Genomic DNA, 18,587 nt, shown 5'->3' with positions numbered 1-18,587 from the left:
GGCCAGATTGAAGTGAATGTCCCACATATCTCATTTCCAAGGGATTTGTGTTCTCCATCTTGCCCTCCTCCCTCTCTCCCCTCTCCTCTTCAGGTAACCATTTTGGAGTTTCAAGACTCTGTTCAACATGACTACTCTTTACTATGTTCAGGCAACTAACTTACACCATGCCTGCCACAAGCGTTTTTTGAAAACTGAAGGAGAAATGAGTTATATCCAAAGGTGTGCTTTTCTTCTTTTTCAGGTAGTGCGATTCGTAAGATGATTGTGGACAGGCAGTACATGGGTGTGTCTAAGCGGAAGTGTATCGTATGGGGTGTGGCCTTCTTGTCCGATGGCACAGTCATAAGTGTGGACTCTGCTGGGAAAGTGCAGTTCTGGGACTCAGCTACTGGGACACTTGTCAAGAGCCATCTCATCGCAAATGCTGATGTGCAGTCCATTGCTGTAGCAGATGTGAGTAGGGTCCCAGTTTTGAGTAATTAATGTCTAAATGGAAGGGATTGTGGTGTGAGTTAGTGACACACTACAAACACTGTTGCATCATTTGGATGTTGTATTGGAAGAAGATGAGGTTGGGAAAATGCGTCTGAATACCCACACCGTTTCTGTGGTATCTAATGATCACAGAATTCTCTGAAAGATCAGCACAAGGTTTTCTTCAGGTGCCCCTTTCCTAATTAATCCAGTCTGCTAGTAGATGGGGCACAAGCAGCCTAGAAGAATCTTGAGAAGTACTGTTTCCTCTCTGTACAAGTGCTCTCATGCATCCTGTCTATTTGGGGGCATTAGGAAATAACCGCATGGTGCTGGGCATGGTGGTGGGTGCCTGTAATCCCAGGGACTGGGGAGGCTGAGGCAGGAGGATTGCAAGTTCAAGTCACTTTTCTGTCCATTCTCAATGTCCACACGTTGCCTCCCTACCATCAATAAAGAGCAACACTCAAAAAGTTTTAGATTCTGGAGTATTTTGGAATTTTGAATTCCAACCAGTAAAGTCTATGCAAATATTCCAAAGTCTAAAAAACTCTGAGATCTAAAATACTTGGTCCCAAGCATTTCAAATAAGGGATATTCAGCTTTTATCAGAATTTCATTCCTTTTTTTTTTTTTTTTTTCTAATTTTTTTTAGTTGTAGATGGATCTAATACCTTTATTTTATTTATTTTTATGTGGTGCTGAAGATCAAACCCAGTGCCTTGCCACATGCTAGGCAAGCACTCTACTATTGAGTTACAACCCCATCCCCAATTTCATTCTTTTTTAAAGTTAAGTAATATTCCACTGTGTGTATATACACACCGTATTAGTTTATTCATGTATTAATGGCCGTTTGGGTTATTTCTGTCATTTGCATTATTTCTATCTTTTGGCTCTTATAAATGATACTGCTGTGAATGTTGATAAACAAATATTTATATGAATCCCCACTTTCAATTATTTTGTTGTATAATCTTGTTATATTCTTGTTTGGGATTTTTGTTTGTGTATTTGGGTTTGGGGGTCTTTTTTATTTATTTCTTTATATGAATTCTAGAAACCTTTTTTTAGTTTCAAGTGAAAGTCTTTTTATAAAGTACAATTGGCATTTTTATTACATTATGTAAAACTTCTGCATTTTCTTCATGGCAATGTCTTTATCATGCTAAACATTCCTATTAAAAAACATGGTATAGATTTCTTTGTTCAGGTATCTCTTTTGTAGTTTAGAATTTAAATTTCAGAAGGATCTAATGTATTTCTTGTTTATTCTCTTTTGTAAAGAGCCTAGTTTGTATACAGTCATGTGTTGCTTGATGACAGGGACATGTTCTGAGAAATATGGTATTAGGTCATTTGGTGTTATGTGAACATAATAGAATGTACTTACACAAACCTGTAGATACGGCCTCCTACAATACACAAGTAGTGTACCTAATAGTATGTGCTGTATTTTTACACAACTGGCAGTGCAGATTTGTTTACATCAGTATCACTGTGAACACGTGAGTGATGTTTCATGCTACAACATTTGATGACTATAATGTCACTAAATAATATAAAATTTTGAACTCGTTTTAATCTTACGTGAGCATTGTCCTTTGTGAATGTAGCCTGTTGACTGAAACATGCAGTGTGTGACTGTAAAATTTAAACAGTTGGAGGTATTGTTAATTTTGTCAGTAGGGGGCGCATCGTCACCTATAGATGACCTTGCTTCTCTAGTGGAATTGTTAACTTCCAGAAGGAAAAAGCGCCCAGAATCTCCCTTCTACTTCTGGGCTTGAGTTTTCCCCTAAACTGCCTAGACAGAAGTCTCAGAATATTTTTACATCTGGACCCTCCTTTGTTCACATGTACTTGCTCATGATGTAATTTTTCAGCAAGAAGACAGTTTTGTGGTGGGCACAGCCGAAGGCACAATATTCCATTTTCAACTGGTCTCCGTGACTTCCAATAGCAGTGAGAAGCAGTGGGTGCGGACAAAACCATTCCAGCACCACACACACGATGTGCGTGCAGTGGCCCACAGCCCTACTGCACTGATCTCTGGAGGTGGGTCCTGCTCCCTGTCAGGCTGCTGCTTTACTCTGCTCAGCTCTGATTATTTTCATACTTAACTTCTCATTCTGTAACCTCCTCACCGCCTTGCCCAGGCACTGACACCCACCTGGTTATTCGTCCTCTCATGGAGAAGGTGGAGGTAAAGAATTATGATGCTGCTCTCCGAAAAATCACCTTTCCTCATGTAAGTATCATCCCATCCCCTGTTGGCCCCTCATCTCCCTGATCCTTTGTCCTGTAAGATTACTTGCTGGGTAAATTTATGGGATTTTTTAATAGTTGTCTTCTTTATTCTTCTATTTCTGATGCAAGCCTCCTGCAATAATGTTTGGGGGCAGGAGATTCATAGCAACACCTTGTATACTTCTGGAGAAATAATTTCCTTTTCAAATAATTGTGGTTTATGGTATCCTGTTTATTTTTAAGGGAGGGCTCTATTGTTTTGAGTGAAAAGAGTAAGATCTAAGCTTCCAGAGTTTCTAGGTAAATGGTGCCCATCTTCATAAGTGAGTAGTCCTCCCCTACACCTGCTTCCACATTCCATTCATCACCAACTTTACCGTCTCCCATTGTCATTATGTACGTATACATATACACATATATAATACACATACATACATCTTTCTTGAGTTACATGATATATAAAAGTATACATGTTTATATGATTTGACGAGGGTGGACATAGTTGTTAGTGTCTCTTGAAACTATTTCTTTGTGCTACCATTGTTAGTTTAGGTTAGTATGTTTTCTGATCTGGATTCCTTTACGGTAGCTTCCTTTTTTTCTAGGATTTTTTTTTTTTTAGTCGTCAATGAATCTTTATTTTATTTATTTATTTATACACAATGCTGAGAATTGAACCCAGGGCGTCACACATACCAGGCAACCACTGTACCACTAAGCCACAACACCAGCCCTACAGTAGCTTCCTTAGTGATCTCCTTTCATTACCATCTGGTCATTCTAGCCTGTTCTCCATTTATCTGTTTAAAAAGCAACTCTATTCATTGCTCCATGCTTTAAAGCTTTTTTGTCCCTGTTGCTTGCAGCATAGAGACCTCATTCTTCAGTGTGGCATATTGACCTGTCTTGATCTCAGATTGGTCCTTCAGCTTCCCTTGCTTCTTCTTTCACACATTTGTAGCATCCCCACCCCAACAGTCTAGCCATTCTGAAAAGTGTGTTTTTATTCCCTTGAATTCTCTTTGACCTTTGAACTACTTCACTACCATTGACGTCCTTAGAACATCCTGCCTTGCCTCCTTTGCCTGACTAATCTTTACCAGCGAACCTCATCTGGGCTCTTATCTTTACCTCCACAAGGCTAGGTTAGATGTCCTTTCCACTTTTTTCCATTGTATGCTGTACTCAGGCATGTTAAGCTTTTAAGCATACTGTAGCATAATTGTTTCTTTATTGTGGTATTGGGGATTGAACCTAGGGGTGGCCTACTACTTTGCTCCATCCCCAGTCCTTTTTATTTTCTATTTTGAGATAGGGTCTCCCTAAATGCTGAGACTGGCCTCATACTTGCTGTTCTCCATTGATCTGTTTGAAAAGCAACTCTATTCATTGCTCCATGCTTTAAAGCTTTAAAGCTTAGGAGCTACTTGCTGTAGCTCCTTGGTAGCTGGGATTATAGAGTTGTGCCATCATGTCTGATTGGAATTGCCTACTTATGTCCCCTTTAAACCAGAAGCTTTTTGAGAGCAGTAACAGTTTTTAGTCACTAATTGTTCTTAAATCCTAGGACAGGGCCTGGCCTGTGGTAGTAGTTAATGAAATGTTTATCAAGTCAGTGGATTTCAAAATGTGCTAAAAAGTCGCTGCTGCATCTGGTACTGAGGCAGAAAATGACCCTGGCCTTTTTATAACTTTTCAATTCTCCCTTACAGCGATGTCTCATTTCTTGTTCTAAAAAGAAGCAGCTTCTACTCTTCCAGTTTGCTCATCACTTGGAACTTTGGCGACTGGGATCCACAGTGGCAACAGGTAAGACAGGAGAAAGCTTTTTTTCCCCCAATAAGAAAACCATAGGACTGGAGATGTGACTTAGCTGTAGAGTGCTTGTCTATTATATATGAGGCCCCCAGTTTGATTCCCAATTTGCAAAAAAAGAAAAAGAAAAGAAAAGAAAGAAGAGATAACTGTAGAGAGAATACTAAAAATCAGAATTGCAGTTTATATTCAACTTATGCAAAGAGATTTTTCTGTGTTGAAGGGAACTTATGGTTTTTCCATGCATAAAAATAAATACACAAATTATAGTGAAAAAATCTTGAGTAGGAGACAGGAGCAGTGGTGCACACCTGTAATCCCAGCAACTTGGGAGGCTGAGGCAGAAGGATCACAAGTTCAATGCCAGCCTCAGCAACCTAGTGAGGCCCTAACCAACTTAGTGAGACATAAAATAAGACATAAAAAGGGCTGGGGATGTGGCTCAGTGGTTAAGCGTGCCCCTGGGTTCAATCCCTGGAACAAAAAAAAAAAAAAAAAAAATCTTGCATAGAATACTGGATCATCTCTTTAAAGCTTAAACGTCTATACGGTACACTGCAGAGTATAATAGATAAGGATTGTAGGGTCACAGTTTGCCCTAGCTTGACTGAGATGGCAGCAGTCTGTTAAAAAAAAAATGACAAAATGCAATAATGGGTAGTGACAGTTCTGCATTGAAACAAAGGTCACGTGGATCTTGCTGGAGTGACAACCTAGTAGAATTTTTTGAGTCCTATTAAGGAAATGTGTGAGTCCTCTTATTAAAGTGGAGTAAAGTTGAGATCTTGCAAACTCCTCTTTTACCCACCAGCATGCCACTGGGGAGTAGACTTTCAAATGTTCGATGATGTATCATAGGATAGAAGTACTCACTGCTTTTCTCTCCATATATCCCTAAAGTTGTGCGCTTCAACTGGTAGACAGTCCATTCTACCAAGAAATTACTTTTTAAGAAGAAAACAATGTACAAATAATCTTCCTTTGATAAGAAAAAATTCAGGCAAATCTTCTTATTTCAGGCAAGAATGGGGATACCCTTCCGCTCTCTAAAAATGCAGATCATTTACTGCATCTCAAGACAAAGGTAAGGAGGGTTACAAACCCTTTGTGGTTAGGCCCTGGAAACATTTAGAATGTTTTTCCCATTCTGAATTTTGAGGGTTACTTTGTTCACTTTGTAAGTGTCGTAAATTCTAAAACTGTTCGAATGAAGGAAATCCAGAGCTGGATTGCCCTGTGATGATAAGTTGGACTTTCAGTATTTATTAGATGAATATATAAAAGAAATTGGTTATTACCCTCCTCTTAATATTGTTATGAAAATAGTAAGATAGTACAAAGGATAAACAATGAATCATGATCCTCCCCCACTATACCCTCCTAGGGATCAGCACTGCCAACAACTTATATATGCAGAAAAAGTTTCCACCTTTGGGTGTATGTGTATATGTCCTCTTTACATTAATAGGGCTGCATCTACAAACTGCTTTTATCTTTCTTTTAAAAATATCTTTAATTACACAAATATTTGTGATCACAGTCTAATAAAATTTAAGAGCTGGGAATATAGCTCAGTGACAGAGTCCTTGCCCAGCATGCACCAAACCCTAGGTTCAATCCCTAGCATTCCCAAAACAAACCAAAGAAAAACAAAGCAACCAATATCAGTAGTTTATATTTTTACCACCTCTTTATTCTCATCATCTGAAATTATTGTTTAGTTATTAGCCTTTTTTCCATATCCTTTCCTCTTAGGGTGTGTGAAAGAGAGAGAAAGAAATTGTCAGGCATGGTGGCATGTGCCTGTAAACCCCAACTACTTAGGAGGTAAAGGCAGGATGATTGCAAGTTTAAGGCCAGTCTGGGCAACTTAGTGAGACCCTGTCTGAAAAATAAAAAGCTCAACAATAGAATGCCCCTAGGTTCAATCCCCACTACTGCAAGATAAAAAGAAGGAAGGAAATCATCACTTTGTTTTCTGAGTTTTAAAAAATTCTATAAATGTTACATTGTACTTTTCTTCTTTCTTCTCCAAATGTTTTTCATTTTAATATTTTTAGTTGTAGATGGACATGATATCTATCTTTTATGTGGTGCTGAAAATGGAACCCAGTGCCTCACATGTGCCAGGCAAACGCTCTACCACTGAGCCATAACCCCAGCCCTTTCATTTGTTCTTGCAGATTTTAAAAGCAGGGTCTAATAGGCAAAACAGAAAACCAGTACCATCCTCCCAAGCTTTTCTGCATTAAATGCCTCCCTGCTCTGGTTTCTAAGTTGGGGTTGGGGTTTAGTACAAAGCTACCTGTGAATTACTTAAAGGGGCAGGTAAGTACACAGTATTGATAGACCTTTGTTCTTGGATTTGGAAATCAAAGTCACATCAGTTAGATTCTCTGCTTCTGAATTAATAGTGAGGGCTGGGGATATAGCTCAGTTGGCAGAGTGTTTGCCTTGCATGCACAAGACCCTGGGTTCAATCCCCAGCACTGCAAAAAAAAAAAAAAAGATTTGAAATAATAGTGACACATAGTTTATGAGAATTATGTACAGGCATTTGTGGAAATGTCCAGAGTGGCAAAAGCATGAGAAATTTTTACACTCTCAGTCTTGCTTCCTACTGTTGTCAGGGGCCTGAGAACATTATTTGCAGCTGTATCTCCCCATGTGGAAGCTGGATAGCCTATTCCACGGTGTCTCGGGTTTTCCTCTATCGGTTGAATTATGAACATGACAACATAAGCCTCAAAAGGGTAAGTCATAGTCCAATGTGTGGTTGCATAAAAAACTTCCTAGACATGTGATTTCTGCATGAGGTGGAAATGAATTGGATGAAAATTCTTGCTCAGTGAAAAGCTATTTGGAGACAGCTGTTACAAAACAGTCTTTTATTGTTATTTTGAATTGATTTATATTTTGAGAGGGGTAGGAAGATGCCAGAGGTAGCAGTAAAGTGTATGCTTTCCTGCTTAGTGGTTTCATATATAGCTTAGTGTTCCATTGCAGGAAGTTGAGCATTTGCTGTCATTATGAAAAGGGAGACACACAAGTTACAGGAGGCATGCTCCAGGGCCTGAGTTGATTGACTTGCTTAGAGATGGGAGGTGTTAGTGTAATTTAAGCCTGGATGTGATGATTTTCACTGGGCTGTAGGTCTACCTTCTTTCTCACTGGTCTTTGCTATTGGTTCTCCCAAAGGTTTCCAAAATGCCAGCGTTCCTTCGCTCTGCACTTCAGATTTTGTTTTCTGAGGATTCAAAAAAGCTTTTTGTGGCATCAAATCAAGGGTCTCTACATATCTTTCAGCTGTTGGAAGGAAGTTTCAAGCACCTCCATACTTTCCAGCCTCAGTCAGGTAGGAGTTTGATAACTAGCCATGGGGGAGAGTTGTTAGAGTTTTGAATGTAACTTTTTTTTCTTCATAGACCTCGGTGTTGGGGTTTCCTGCATGCTCTTCCCACCCGACAAATACACTCACTCACATGTTTGCAATTTAAAGTAGGAGGAGGTATCTGGCAGATGAAGATGCTGGAGGAGATCTGAAATGTTCCTCACACCTACTCTTTTTTCACTGGGTTTTTGATTCCTTATTTAGAGCCAGAGAAGTTTTATCATCCTTCTTATGAATTTCGTTAGCAGAGAAAGAAGAAAGTTAAAAATCATCTTTAATCCCCTCACCCAGAAATAACTACCCCTTTTTTTTTTTTTTTTTTTTTTGAGGACACATTCCACATTTTATTTACATTTTAAGACTAACTTTAATCTCAAAATCACATATCCATACACCTATTTCCTTTTTGTTGACTTCAATTAAACTTAAATGCATGGTTTATTAAACAAAGACTGTAAACAAATATTTACCATGTCTGTTACATGTAACACACAGGAACAGCTTTTAACAGAAATTCATGGACCCCCCCCAACATTTTTTATTATAAATACAGGTATCAAAACAATCCTGAACATATTTTTGATACTACTAGTAGTCAGCACCCACACTACTTCAAAAATTACCACAATTTGTGACAATATTCATTGTACCTGCTACTTAAAACAATTTCAACTGCAGCTCTTTCACTGAGCAAGATGGATAAAGCATGCCATTTCTGTTTTCTTTGAGATTTTACTTTTCAGAAACACACAAGTTTCCACTGCCATCTGACACTTCTTCCCATGCTTTCCTCTTGTAAACCTGAATTCTATTTCGAGTACTCCAGGTTCATGTTTAAATGACAGTGCCTTAACAAGAGAAAGAAAAATTGTGCTACATTTTTCCTCCTGTTACCTGAAAACATAATGGGTGTACATATATTAAATATATCCTTACAAATGTCCCGGTCATGTTTACCAGCTGGAATTCTTTTACTTAATGTGTGGGTATTTTGCATTGTGATATTTAATCAAGACATTAATATGAGTAGAAGGTTGTTGATTTAAGACAAGTTTGAGATTCACTAAAATTAATTATTGTACGTTTGTCCTTCTGGTGGCTGTGGAAGCTTCATATTTTCTTTGGACATCATTAGACGTCTTAGCTCTTGAAGTACAACTTTAATGCTATATGAATTTTGCCATTTTGCTAACACTGGTATGCTCCTGGCATCCACCATTCCACTGGAATTATTTATTCCGTTCATATTAATTTTTGTTACAAATCTAACTGATGGAGGAGCTTCTGGGTATTTAGGTCCACATTCTACTTTCAGACTATATATTCTGTTTTCATAATTTGTCCTTGGTGGCCCAATAATCATGCCTGTCCACCTTGTAAGTGTCATATCTTCATCATCTTCAAGTCCCCAGCTAACCGTGCCATCACCCACTCCTTTTAGTCCTTCTTCAAGTTCTTCCAACAAGCGAAAATTACGTGGAACTTTAACTCCTGTGGAGACCGCCATCTTCTCCTGCAGCCCCAATAACTACCCTTTATTTTTTGGCATTTTCTAATGTGTTTGTGTGTGGGGACTTTGAAGACATGTCACTTTTTGTTTAGTTGTTTGTATAAAGTGAAGATATCCTTTTGCGCACAGTTTCATTACCTGCGTTCATTTAGTGTTTATAACCATTTTTTCATGCATGAGTTGCTTGAGTGAGTGTGACTATGGCTGAGTCAACTGTTGTGCCTTAGATTTAGCATCCAGCTAAATTAGCAATTGGATACTTCTCATGGACTTTTCCCATCCCTTGGATTTTACCTGTTTCATTCTCATGTAGTCTCCATCAGCCTGAGAAGTCAACTCTTTGGACTTTAACTCTGCCTATTTGTAAGCTGCTCTAGAAACATACAGAGAAACCTCCTAGTTAGGGGTCAGATAAATTAAACTGACAGCATTTATCAAGTACCTTATATGCTTTTTATTACAAAACTCATTAGACTTATGCTTTTAGAATCCCCACCCATCCTTTAGCCACTGGTGTATGTCCTGTTAGAAAGCTTTTTCATTGTTTGTGGGAGTTCATGTAGCACATATTTTGGCACAAAAACTGTCTTACTCAGATCTGAGCAAGTGATGTCTTCATTTTTTTTTTCCTCTTTGGTCTTTTTACATGAGGGTTGGCTAATTAAAAAGTAGACAAGTTAACATTTAGAACTAATTTGCAAAAATCTCAACAAATTATCCTAAAAGTGATTTAAAACTCTTCTTGGTCTGGTTGGCTTCTGTCATCATCTTCAGGGGAAGGCTGGCTGTGGACATTGTGAATTCAGATACTTAATTGTTCTCTTTCTCTCACAGGGACAGTGGAGGCCATGTGTCTTTTGGCAGTCAGTTCAGATGGGAATTGGCTAGCTGCATCAGGAACTAGTGCTGGAGTGCATGTGTACAATGTAAAGCATCTAAAGGTGAGTGCAGGATTTCATAGCAGCATCCGGGGTTTTTTGTTGTTATTGTTTTGTTTTTTGCAATGCTGAATACTGAACCTAGGGCTTCACACGTGCTCTGCAAGCACTCTACCACTGACCTATATCCCCTAACCCTTTCTTTGTTGTTTTTTTTTTTTTTTTGAAACAGTCTTGCCAAATTTCCAAGGCTGGCCTCAAACTTGTAATCTTCCTGCCTCAGCCTCCCAAATTGCTGGGATTACAGGCATGTACCACAACACTCATCTTAGAATTTGTTTTTTAACCAAAAATATGTCCTGTTTTAGATTTTTTATTTATTTTGTTAAATCAGTCAGTGGAAACAGTGAAACTATTCATACATTGAAATTCTAACTTAAGGACATGTGGGTAATGATAATGAGTCCATTTGAAGGAGGGAGTATTCTGATATACATGGAAAACTGGTTGGAGAAAATAATAGTTTTCCTTTCATGGCTCGCCTCATAATTTCAAGGTATTTTTAAATCAAACAGAACCAGAAATTTGAAAAAACAATAATGGGATAACATTTTTTTACCAATCAGTAATAAAACTGATATTCATACCCTGAGTTACAAATTATCACAAGTCTTCATCTTTCTCATTAAAATCAGAACTATTCAAAACTTTCAGTAAGCATTGAAGTTTATAGACACCAAAATACGTTTTCATAGTTTTGTGTGTTACTGTGTACAGAACTTGATCTTTATTATATGGTGACAGGAACATCTACTGAACATTTGCCTTGGAGCCTCACCTGCTATTTCAAAGGATGTTTGTGGGTTAGGGGAGTAGCACAGTGGTAGACCACTTGCCTGGTATGTGAAAGGCTCATTCAGTCCCCAGCATCAAAAATAAAAGAACATTTCTGTGTAATGCACACATACTTTGCATTTGTACATAAATATCCTTCCTAGGCATTAATTTCTTTTAAACCCAGTGTAGACTAGAGCTGTAGGTTTCCTGTTCAGTGGCATATTTATGAGCAGTTCATTCAGACATTATTTAGAAGGAAAAGCTGTACTCTTTTTTTTTTTTTTGATGGTACTGGGAATTAAACCCTAAAGCACTCTATCACTGAGCCACATCCCCAGACCTTTTTATTTTTTTATTTTGAAACAGGGTCTTCTAAATTGCAACAGATGGCATTGAACTTGAGAGCTTCCTGCCTCATCTTCTCTAGTAGCTGGGATTAAGGTGTGTACCACCACACCTGGCTGGAAAAGCTTGCCTCTTGAATTTTTTGCAGATGCTGTCAGTTTTCTAAATATTACATGTACATTCTTTTAAAATAAAAATGAAGTCAAGTTTATTGATGATGAAATGCCTAAAGTTTAGGGAAACTTCTGTAGAATTCTTTTTGAGTTCCAAGGAGCAATTTTTTTTGAAAAAAAAAAAAAAAAAAAGGAAAACGAAAACCTACTCAGGGGTTAAAGGTATAGGTCAGTGATAGAGCACTTGTTTTGCACGCACAAGCCCCTGGGATTAAGCCCAGCATCAAAAAAACAAAAACAACCCAGGCATCATGGCCTATGCCTATAATCCCACCAGCTTAGGAGGATGAAGCAGGAGGATTTCGAGTTCAAAGTCAGCCTCAGCAACTTAGCAAGGCCCTAAGAACTCAGTGAGACTGTTTCTAAATAAAATACAGAAAAAGGGCTGGGAATGTGGTTCAGTGTGAGTTCCCCTAAGTTTAATCCCTGGTACCAATAAATAAATAAATAGATAAACAAACACACACCAAAAAACAACAGACCTACATCATCTAGCCTTTCTTGAGAAAAGGTACTCTAAAGAGTTACCCCTTCTTTCTGTTTTTTTCCCAGCTTCACTGCACAGTACCTGCTTACAATTTTCCAGTGACTGCTCTGGCCATTGCACCCATTACCAACAACCTTGTCATTGCTCATTCTGACCAGCAGGTAAGAAAAAATTTAGTGCTTTCTAATTCCCTTCTACTAGATAATAACCTGGAAGCTGAGGTAATGAATGGTTGAAGGAACTTTTCTCAGAAGGTGTGTCTACAGGTATTTTCTCCTGTATGAAGAGAAGCTTCTGTGTGTGGTCTGGACTCCTCATAAGCCAGCAGTACCCATTGGTTTGACAGGCAGTTTGCCTGGTGAAACAGATTTTAGAGCACAGAAACACAGGAGGATGAAGGAATTTTGATGTGCTCATTCCACTGATTATTTTAGACTAACAGATGACATTGGCTCAGGTCTTTAACTGGATATGGCATGATAAGATTTTGAGAATTAAAGTGACTAAAGAATTGTATAATCCCCCCTTTTTAAAAATTTTTTTTGGTAGTTGCAGATGGATAGCATGCCTTTTTTTTTTTTTTTAAACTTTTCTTTTTTCTTTTTAAATATGTTTAATTGTCAATGGACCTTTATTTTATTTCTTTATATGTAGTGCTGAGAATTGAACCCAGTGCCTCACGCATGCTAGACAAGCACTTTACCACTGAGCCACAACTCCAGCCCCAACATGCCTTTATTTTGTTTATTTTATGTGGTGCTAGTTATCAAACCCAGTGCCTCACACGTGCTAGGCAAGTGGTCTGCCACTGATCCCAGCCCAGCCCCAGCCCCTGTATAATCCATTTTTACTTGTTCAGGTGAGGAAATCAGGCATCATCAATACTTCTGTCTCATCTGTGAAGTGGAGATAAGAAACATCATCACATACGCCAATGAACTCTTAGAAAGATTAAATATGATCTGGGAGCACATTTGAGTAGCTCTTTAGGCAAATGCTTCTTATTACTGCGATGGGTTTTTACACTCAGATACACAAACTCTGTCCAAAAACAAATCTCTCATTTAGTCCTTGACCAAGGGCTGAAAGATAGTGAAGCTGCAGCCTTGTTTTTGTCGCACATAATAATGTTTACCTGACATCTTTTACTGCCCATTGGTTCTGTAAGTTTTTCAGTTTTTAAAACTGGTGTACCTGTTTGATTAGGAAAGATTACAGAGTTAATAAAGTGTTATCAGCAAAGCAGCCCTCTGATGAATTGCATAAATTAGTGTAACACTTTTGGAGGACATTTTGGCAGTATCTTCAAAATTTTTAAGTCCATATAGACTTGATTCAGAATTTCTACTTCTAGGCATTCTTCCTATATGTCTTCAGTTGTGTCTTTTACATTTTAATGGAGAATTAATTGCAGCCTTGTTCGGAATAGCCAAAGATTATAAGCAACTTAATATCCATATAGCAGATGGGATAAGTAAATCATGATGAATCCATAAAGTGAGTTGATTATTATGTGTTCTTCAAAAGGGCACAATTAAAAATTAGTTGTATATTTCAAAACAATTAGAGGAGAGCATAAAGATTCCCAACAAACAGAAATGATGTTCAAGGAAATGGAAATGCCAATTACCATGGTTTATTATATTTTGTGTACATGTACTGAATTGCAACACTGTACTCCATAAATAAGTATAACTGTTATGTCTGTTAAAAACAAATATAAGGGGCTGGGGAGATAGCTCAGTTGGTAGAGTGCTTGCCTTGCATGCACAAGGCCCTGGGTTCAATCCCTAGCACCACAAAAAAAAAAAATATAAGGGGTCTGGGTTGTAGCTCAGTGGTAGAATGCTTGCCTTGCACGCATGAGGCACTGGATTCGATCCTCAGCACTACATAAATAAATAAAATAAGGGTATTGTGTCCATTTACAACTAAAAAAAAATTTTTTTTTCATTAAAAAATATATAAGGGTTGGGGTTATATGTAGCTCAGGGGTAGAGTGCTTCCCTAGCACATGTGAGGCACTGTGTTCAATCCTTAGCACCACATATAAATAAATAAATAAAACTATTGTGTCTACTAAAAAAAATTTTTTAAATATAAAAGAGAAAGGGGGGCTTTATTGATTTGTGTATGTATCAGTAGGTGCCAGTCTCCACAGTGTAAGGATAAATTTAAAAAGTATGGTAAAGAATAGTATTTTACCATCATACATGCATAAAAGTCTCTGAAAAAATGTGAGCAAGAAATAGAAGTCTAGCTGGGTGTGATGGCACATACCTGTAATCCCAGCACCTGCGGAGACGGGGTTAGTAGAATCACAGATTGAGACCAGCATCAACTTAGGCAGATCCTATCTCAAAGATAAAAAATTAAAAATGATTGAGGATGTTCAGTAGTGGAAATCCCCTGGGTTCAGTCCCCCAGTACCACTTTAAAAAGAAAAAGGAAAAGAAATTGAAGGTTGCTCTTGTCTTGGAAGAGAGATACCAAGAATGCAGGGGAGCTGGGTATGGAGACATACGCCTCTAATCCCAGCAACTCAGGAGGCTGAGGCAGGAGGATTGCAAGTTTAAAGCCAGCCTCAGCAACTTAGGGTGGCCCAAGCAACTTGCTGAGACCCTGTCTCAAAAAATAAAAAGGACTGAGGATGTGGCTTAGTGATACAAGTGGTACAGCACCCCTGGGTTCAATCCCCCATATCAGAAAAAAAGAGGATTACAGGATAATTTTTCTCTTATTCTGTAATTTACCTTTATATTTTTTTAAAAAAACTGAGCGCACAAATGAATCATTACTTTTGTCAGGTATTTGAGTACAGTATCCCAGAAAAACAATACACAGAGTGGAGCCGGAATATCCAGAAACAGGGGTTTCACCATCTTTGGCTTCAAAGGGATACTCCCATCACACACATCAGTTTTCACCCCAAGAGACCAATGCACATCCTCCTCCACGATGCCTACATGTTCTGCATCATTGACAAGTCATTGGTGAGTTTTACACTACCCTTTCCCTGAATGTTTTTCACTTAGGAATCTTCAAATTCACAAAGAGGCTAGTGAGAGAAAGAATTAGAATAAAGGTTCCTAGTATATTCTTTGGAGGAAAGCAGCTTTTGACAGATTTCCTTATTTGCATTCCTATTCTCAGGAGGCTTTCAGGGAAGGGGTTAGCCTTTGTGTGCTGGTGTTTCCTGCTGTAACTATTTTTCTACTTTGCCAGTGAGCACACAAACTTAAACAGGAAAGTGTTGGGTTGATATTCACAAGGTGACTCTTATCATGGAACATCACTGATATGGGAAACTTACTTTCAACATGAAATCCTGGGGTGGCTGAATAATGTGGTTTCATTAAATTAGATACAGACTGATGTTTTGACCACTGTATCCCTTGGCTGAAGATCCTACAGCGGGGAGGAATTGGTCTTAAAGTCTTGAAAAAGTCCAGTCAGAAAAATCCTTTCTTCATGACTGTGATTTAGGTAGGATGTGAGCATTTTCTTTTTTCTTTTTCTTTTTTTTTTTTTTTTTTTTTTTGCGGTACTGGGGATCAAACTCAGCTGAGCTATCTCCCCAGCCCAGATGTGAGCATTTTCTTTGCTAGCTGCTGTTTGATTTACTCCAAATACATGTCTTTACTGGGCAGGGGCTTGCTTTTCTAGGAGAGTGTTGTGGGCTATGGCCATATCAGCATTGAACTTCAGGCTTAGATTACAACCAACCTTGGCTGATTTGGTATATCTGTGAAGGTGGGGGTGGAAGGAGCATGGGGAAACCAGCAGATGGTTCTAAAGGAGGTGTGCATAGGGATGTGTCACTGAAACTCATCTTATGGGCCCTGTGTCTTGTGGGTGTGGGAAGCAGAGTTGGCTGACAAGTGCCTTCTGCAAGATGAGTGATACAGGAAGGGCCCCTCCCACTCGCTTGCCTCTCTGTAACTCAGCCCAGATGGCTTTTTCCCAAGCCCTGGTGATAAGTCCACACTTCCTCAAACTGGGCACAACTATTTCCCAAGGAAGTCAGAGATGGAAATATCATTTGTTTGGCCAGAGGCCATCTCTTGAGGTGTCAGTGACATCATTGGGAGTGGTTTGTGTTGAAGTTTCACCTGGGGAGAACTTCAGTCAGATAGCCAGTCTGTGATCTTATTGGGGAAGAGTCCAGAAAGCACAGAGCCTGTGTGGGCTGAGCTTCTGCACATGCTGATTTGTTCCATTCTGACAAAGTGTTACTGATGAGACTGGCCAGAAGCCTTAGCTGGACCCTTTGATCCTGCCAGTGTGGTGTACCAAGTGATTTCTTGCCTCCTCCTGCCCTGTTTCACTGCAGTTTGACTGGAATAGTTCCACAGTTGTCTTCCCAAAGTAAAGAAAATAGAGGTAAAGTAAGGAGGTAGTGAATAATCAACGTGGTGGTTGGATGATGGTGTTGGCCTGAAAAACCACTGCAGTCCTTTTGGTCTGTGCAAGTTCAATAAAACTAACATTTTAAATAATGTGTCTTTGTCTTTTTAGCCTCTTCCAAATGACAAAACCTTACTCTACAATCCACTTCCTCCCACAAATGAATCAGATGTCTTCCGGAGGCGCACAGCCCATGCCTTTAAAATTTCTAAAATATATAAGGTAAAACATCTTGTGTTGTACTTTGCATGGCTGACGCTTCCTGATATTATCAAAATGTAATAAGCTCCACAATTAGAAGAAAGAACACCTTCATTTTATATGCAGAGATCCTGGTTTGGGGGAGACAAGTGACCATTTTGAGGTTATCTATCCCTGTGTCTCTATTCTGTTGTTCTTGAATTAGTAGGTGAGAGGTTAGGTTAGAGGCAGGTGTACAAAACCTCTAACCTCATTGGAAATGATGTTGGTACGCAGGTCGGGGGATCTTTTAAGGGTGAAAGCTATTTTTTAATTTGACTTCTTGTTAGAGAATGTTCCATGATTTGAATTTTAAGCAAATGCAAGTCACTGAATTTGTTGGGAGTTCCTCTTTTTCTATTCTTTTCACTGTATATTAAACATATCCATTGAGCTTATTATGCAGATTTTTTATGGATGGATTCAGTTAAAAGCTCACAACCTTTCCTACTGTTTTTTGTTGTTGTTGTTTGTTTTTGTTTTTTTTTTAAATTGTTTGTTGTTGTTATTGATGGACCTTTATTTTACTCATTTATTTATATGTGGTGCTGAGGATTGAACCCAGTGCCTCACACATGCTAGGCAAGTGCTCTACCACTGAGCCAGGACCCCAGCCCTTTCCTACTGTTTTGAGTCTACATTCAGGAAAAATGGTTAGACTTAGTTTCATTGAACTTTGAATGAGGCTAATCTTTTAGTTCTGTCTGTTCAGAACTATCTCTAGATTATAACTCCTGGTGGCCTTACTGTCATCTCTCTGCAGCCCTTACTCTTCATGGATCTTTTGGATGAAAGGACACTCGTGGCAGTAGAACGGCCCCTGGATGACATCATTGCTCAACTCCCACCACCCATCAAAAAGAAGAAATTTGGAACCTAGAACAGGGCACTGTGTCCTTGAACTGTCTACTCTGTTTCTTTTCACAAATCATGATAATAAAACAAAGTTATTCTTTAGAACTAGTCATTATTAATGTTATCTTCTAAAACATTGGGCATTAATTTCCCTTCACTGGGTAAAAGTGAGTGAGAGATTTCCTACAAAACTCCAAGGTATTCACAGTGGGGATAATGTGGTGAGTAGCCATAAACTCATCTAGCTTTTCCAGTTTCCTGTTTTCTTTAGATCTCAGACTCAGAAAAAAAGGTGATATATCCCTCTATTTTCTACCATGTGCCTGAATCTTCAAAGAGCTGACTGCCTCTTCCTGCCAATGTGCAGCCTATGCAAAGGCATGGGAACATGTCCGGCATCACCCTGGAGCACAGGGGACTGTGGTGACGTATTAAAGATAGCCTCACCACTAACAAACAGCCACAATCAGCCTCATGGTTCAAGGAAGAATTTTAACTGCAGCATTATGAGGGAAAAGCTCCATCTGATTTTTTTTTTTCCCTTTAAAATAAAATTAACAGCTGACTGCCAAAAGACATTTTATTTTAAAGGGAAAAAAAAATCAGCCATTACCCATCTTTTCACCTGTCATATGCCAGTTTTGAAAGGTAAGGAAACATTAGGCAGGGATTTTGCTGGAGGGTAGGAGGAGAGGTAGGGACTCAAGAGCCCACCATCTACATCACCTTTTCTGTTCCCTTCTACCTGCTTTGACATTGTTATGATTGACTAGTTTCAGTGTGATCTTTAAGTTAGAATGTAAGAACCATAGTTAACCTGAACTGTGGAGGTAGATTTCTTTCCCATCTCAGTGGATATATTCTGTTGTCTGCCTATGGAAAACCTAGTGTGTGAGGTTTTGTTCAGGGGATAGAGGAGGGC

The 18,587-nt window shown here is 38.8% G+C and overlaps 2 protein-coding genes across 5 annotated transcripts in view; one reads left to right on the top strand and one right to left on the bottom strand.

Moving 5' to 3' along the window:
* Positions 1-17,787, top strand: part of UTP4 (UTP4 small subunit processome component) — a 28,591-nt gene extending 10,804 nt beyond the window's left edge. For 2 of the 4 annotated variants that reach the window (XM_079116861.1, XM_079116862.1), the window contains exons 6-17: positions 245-456; positions 2,364-2,535; positions 2,637-2,728; positions 4,440-4,536; positions 5,562-5,626; positions 7,173-7,295; positions 7,741-7,897; positions 10,278-10,384; positions 12,229-12,324; positions 14,971-15,156; positions 16,682-16,792; positions 17,574-17,783. In XM_079116861.1, coding sequence (XP_078972987.1) covers positions 245-456; positions 2,364-2,535; positions 2,637-2,728; positions 4,440-4,536; positions 5,562-5,626; positions 7,173-7,295; positions 7,741-7,897; positions 10,278-10,384; positions 12,229-12,324; positions 14,971-15,156; positions 16,682-16,792; positions 17,574-17,690 — 1,535 coding nt within the window. In that variant the 3' untranslated portion in view covers positions 17,691-17,783. Of the gene's footprint in view, positions 1-244; positions 457-2,363; positions 2,536-2,636; positions 2,729-4,439; positions 4,537-5,561; positions 5,627-7,172; positions 7,296-7,740; positions 7,898-10,277; positions 10,385-12,228; positions 12,325-14,970; positions 15,157-16,681; positions 16,793-17,573 lie in introns of all 4 variants that reach the window. The other 2 variants (XM_079116864.1, XM_079116863.1) reach the window with 2 other exon arrangements.
* On the bottom strand, positions 8,249-9,450 carry LOC306647504 (ubiquitin-conjugating enzyme E2 variant 2-like). Its single transcript, XM_079116929.1, has one exon. The coding sequence runs from the start codon at positions 9,438-9,440 to the stop codon at positions 9,003-9,005; it is 438 nt and encodes a 145-aa protein (XP_078973055.1). The 5' UTR covers positions 9,441-9,450; the 3' UTR covers positions 8,249-9,002.
* Positions 17,788-18,587: the final 800 nt, after the last annotated feature.

Source organism: Sciurus vulgaris (genome assembly GCF_902686455.1).
Source record: "Sciurus vulgaris genome assembly, chromosome: 17".
Lineage (NCBI taxonomy): Eukaryota > Metazoa > Chordata > Mammalia > Rodentia > Sciuridae > Sciurus > Sciurus vulgaris.
The sequence above is the reverse complement of the archived record's forward strand: the minus strand, read 5'-3'. Positions and strand labels throughout refer to the sequence as shown.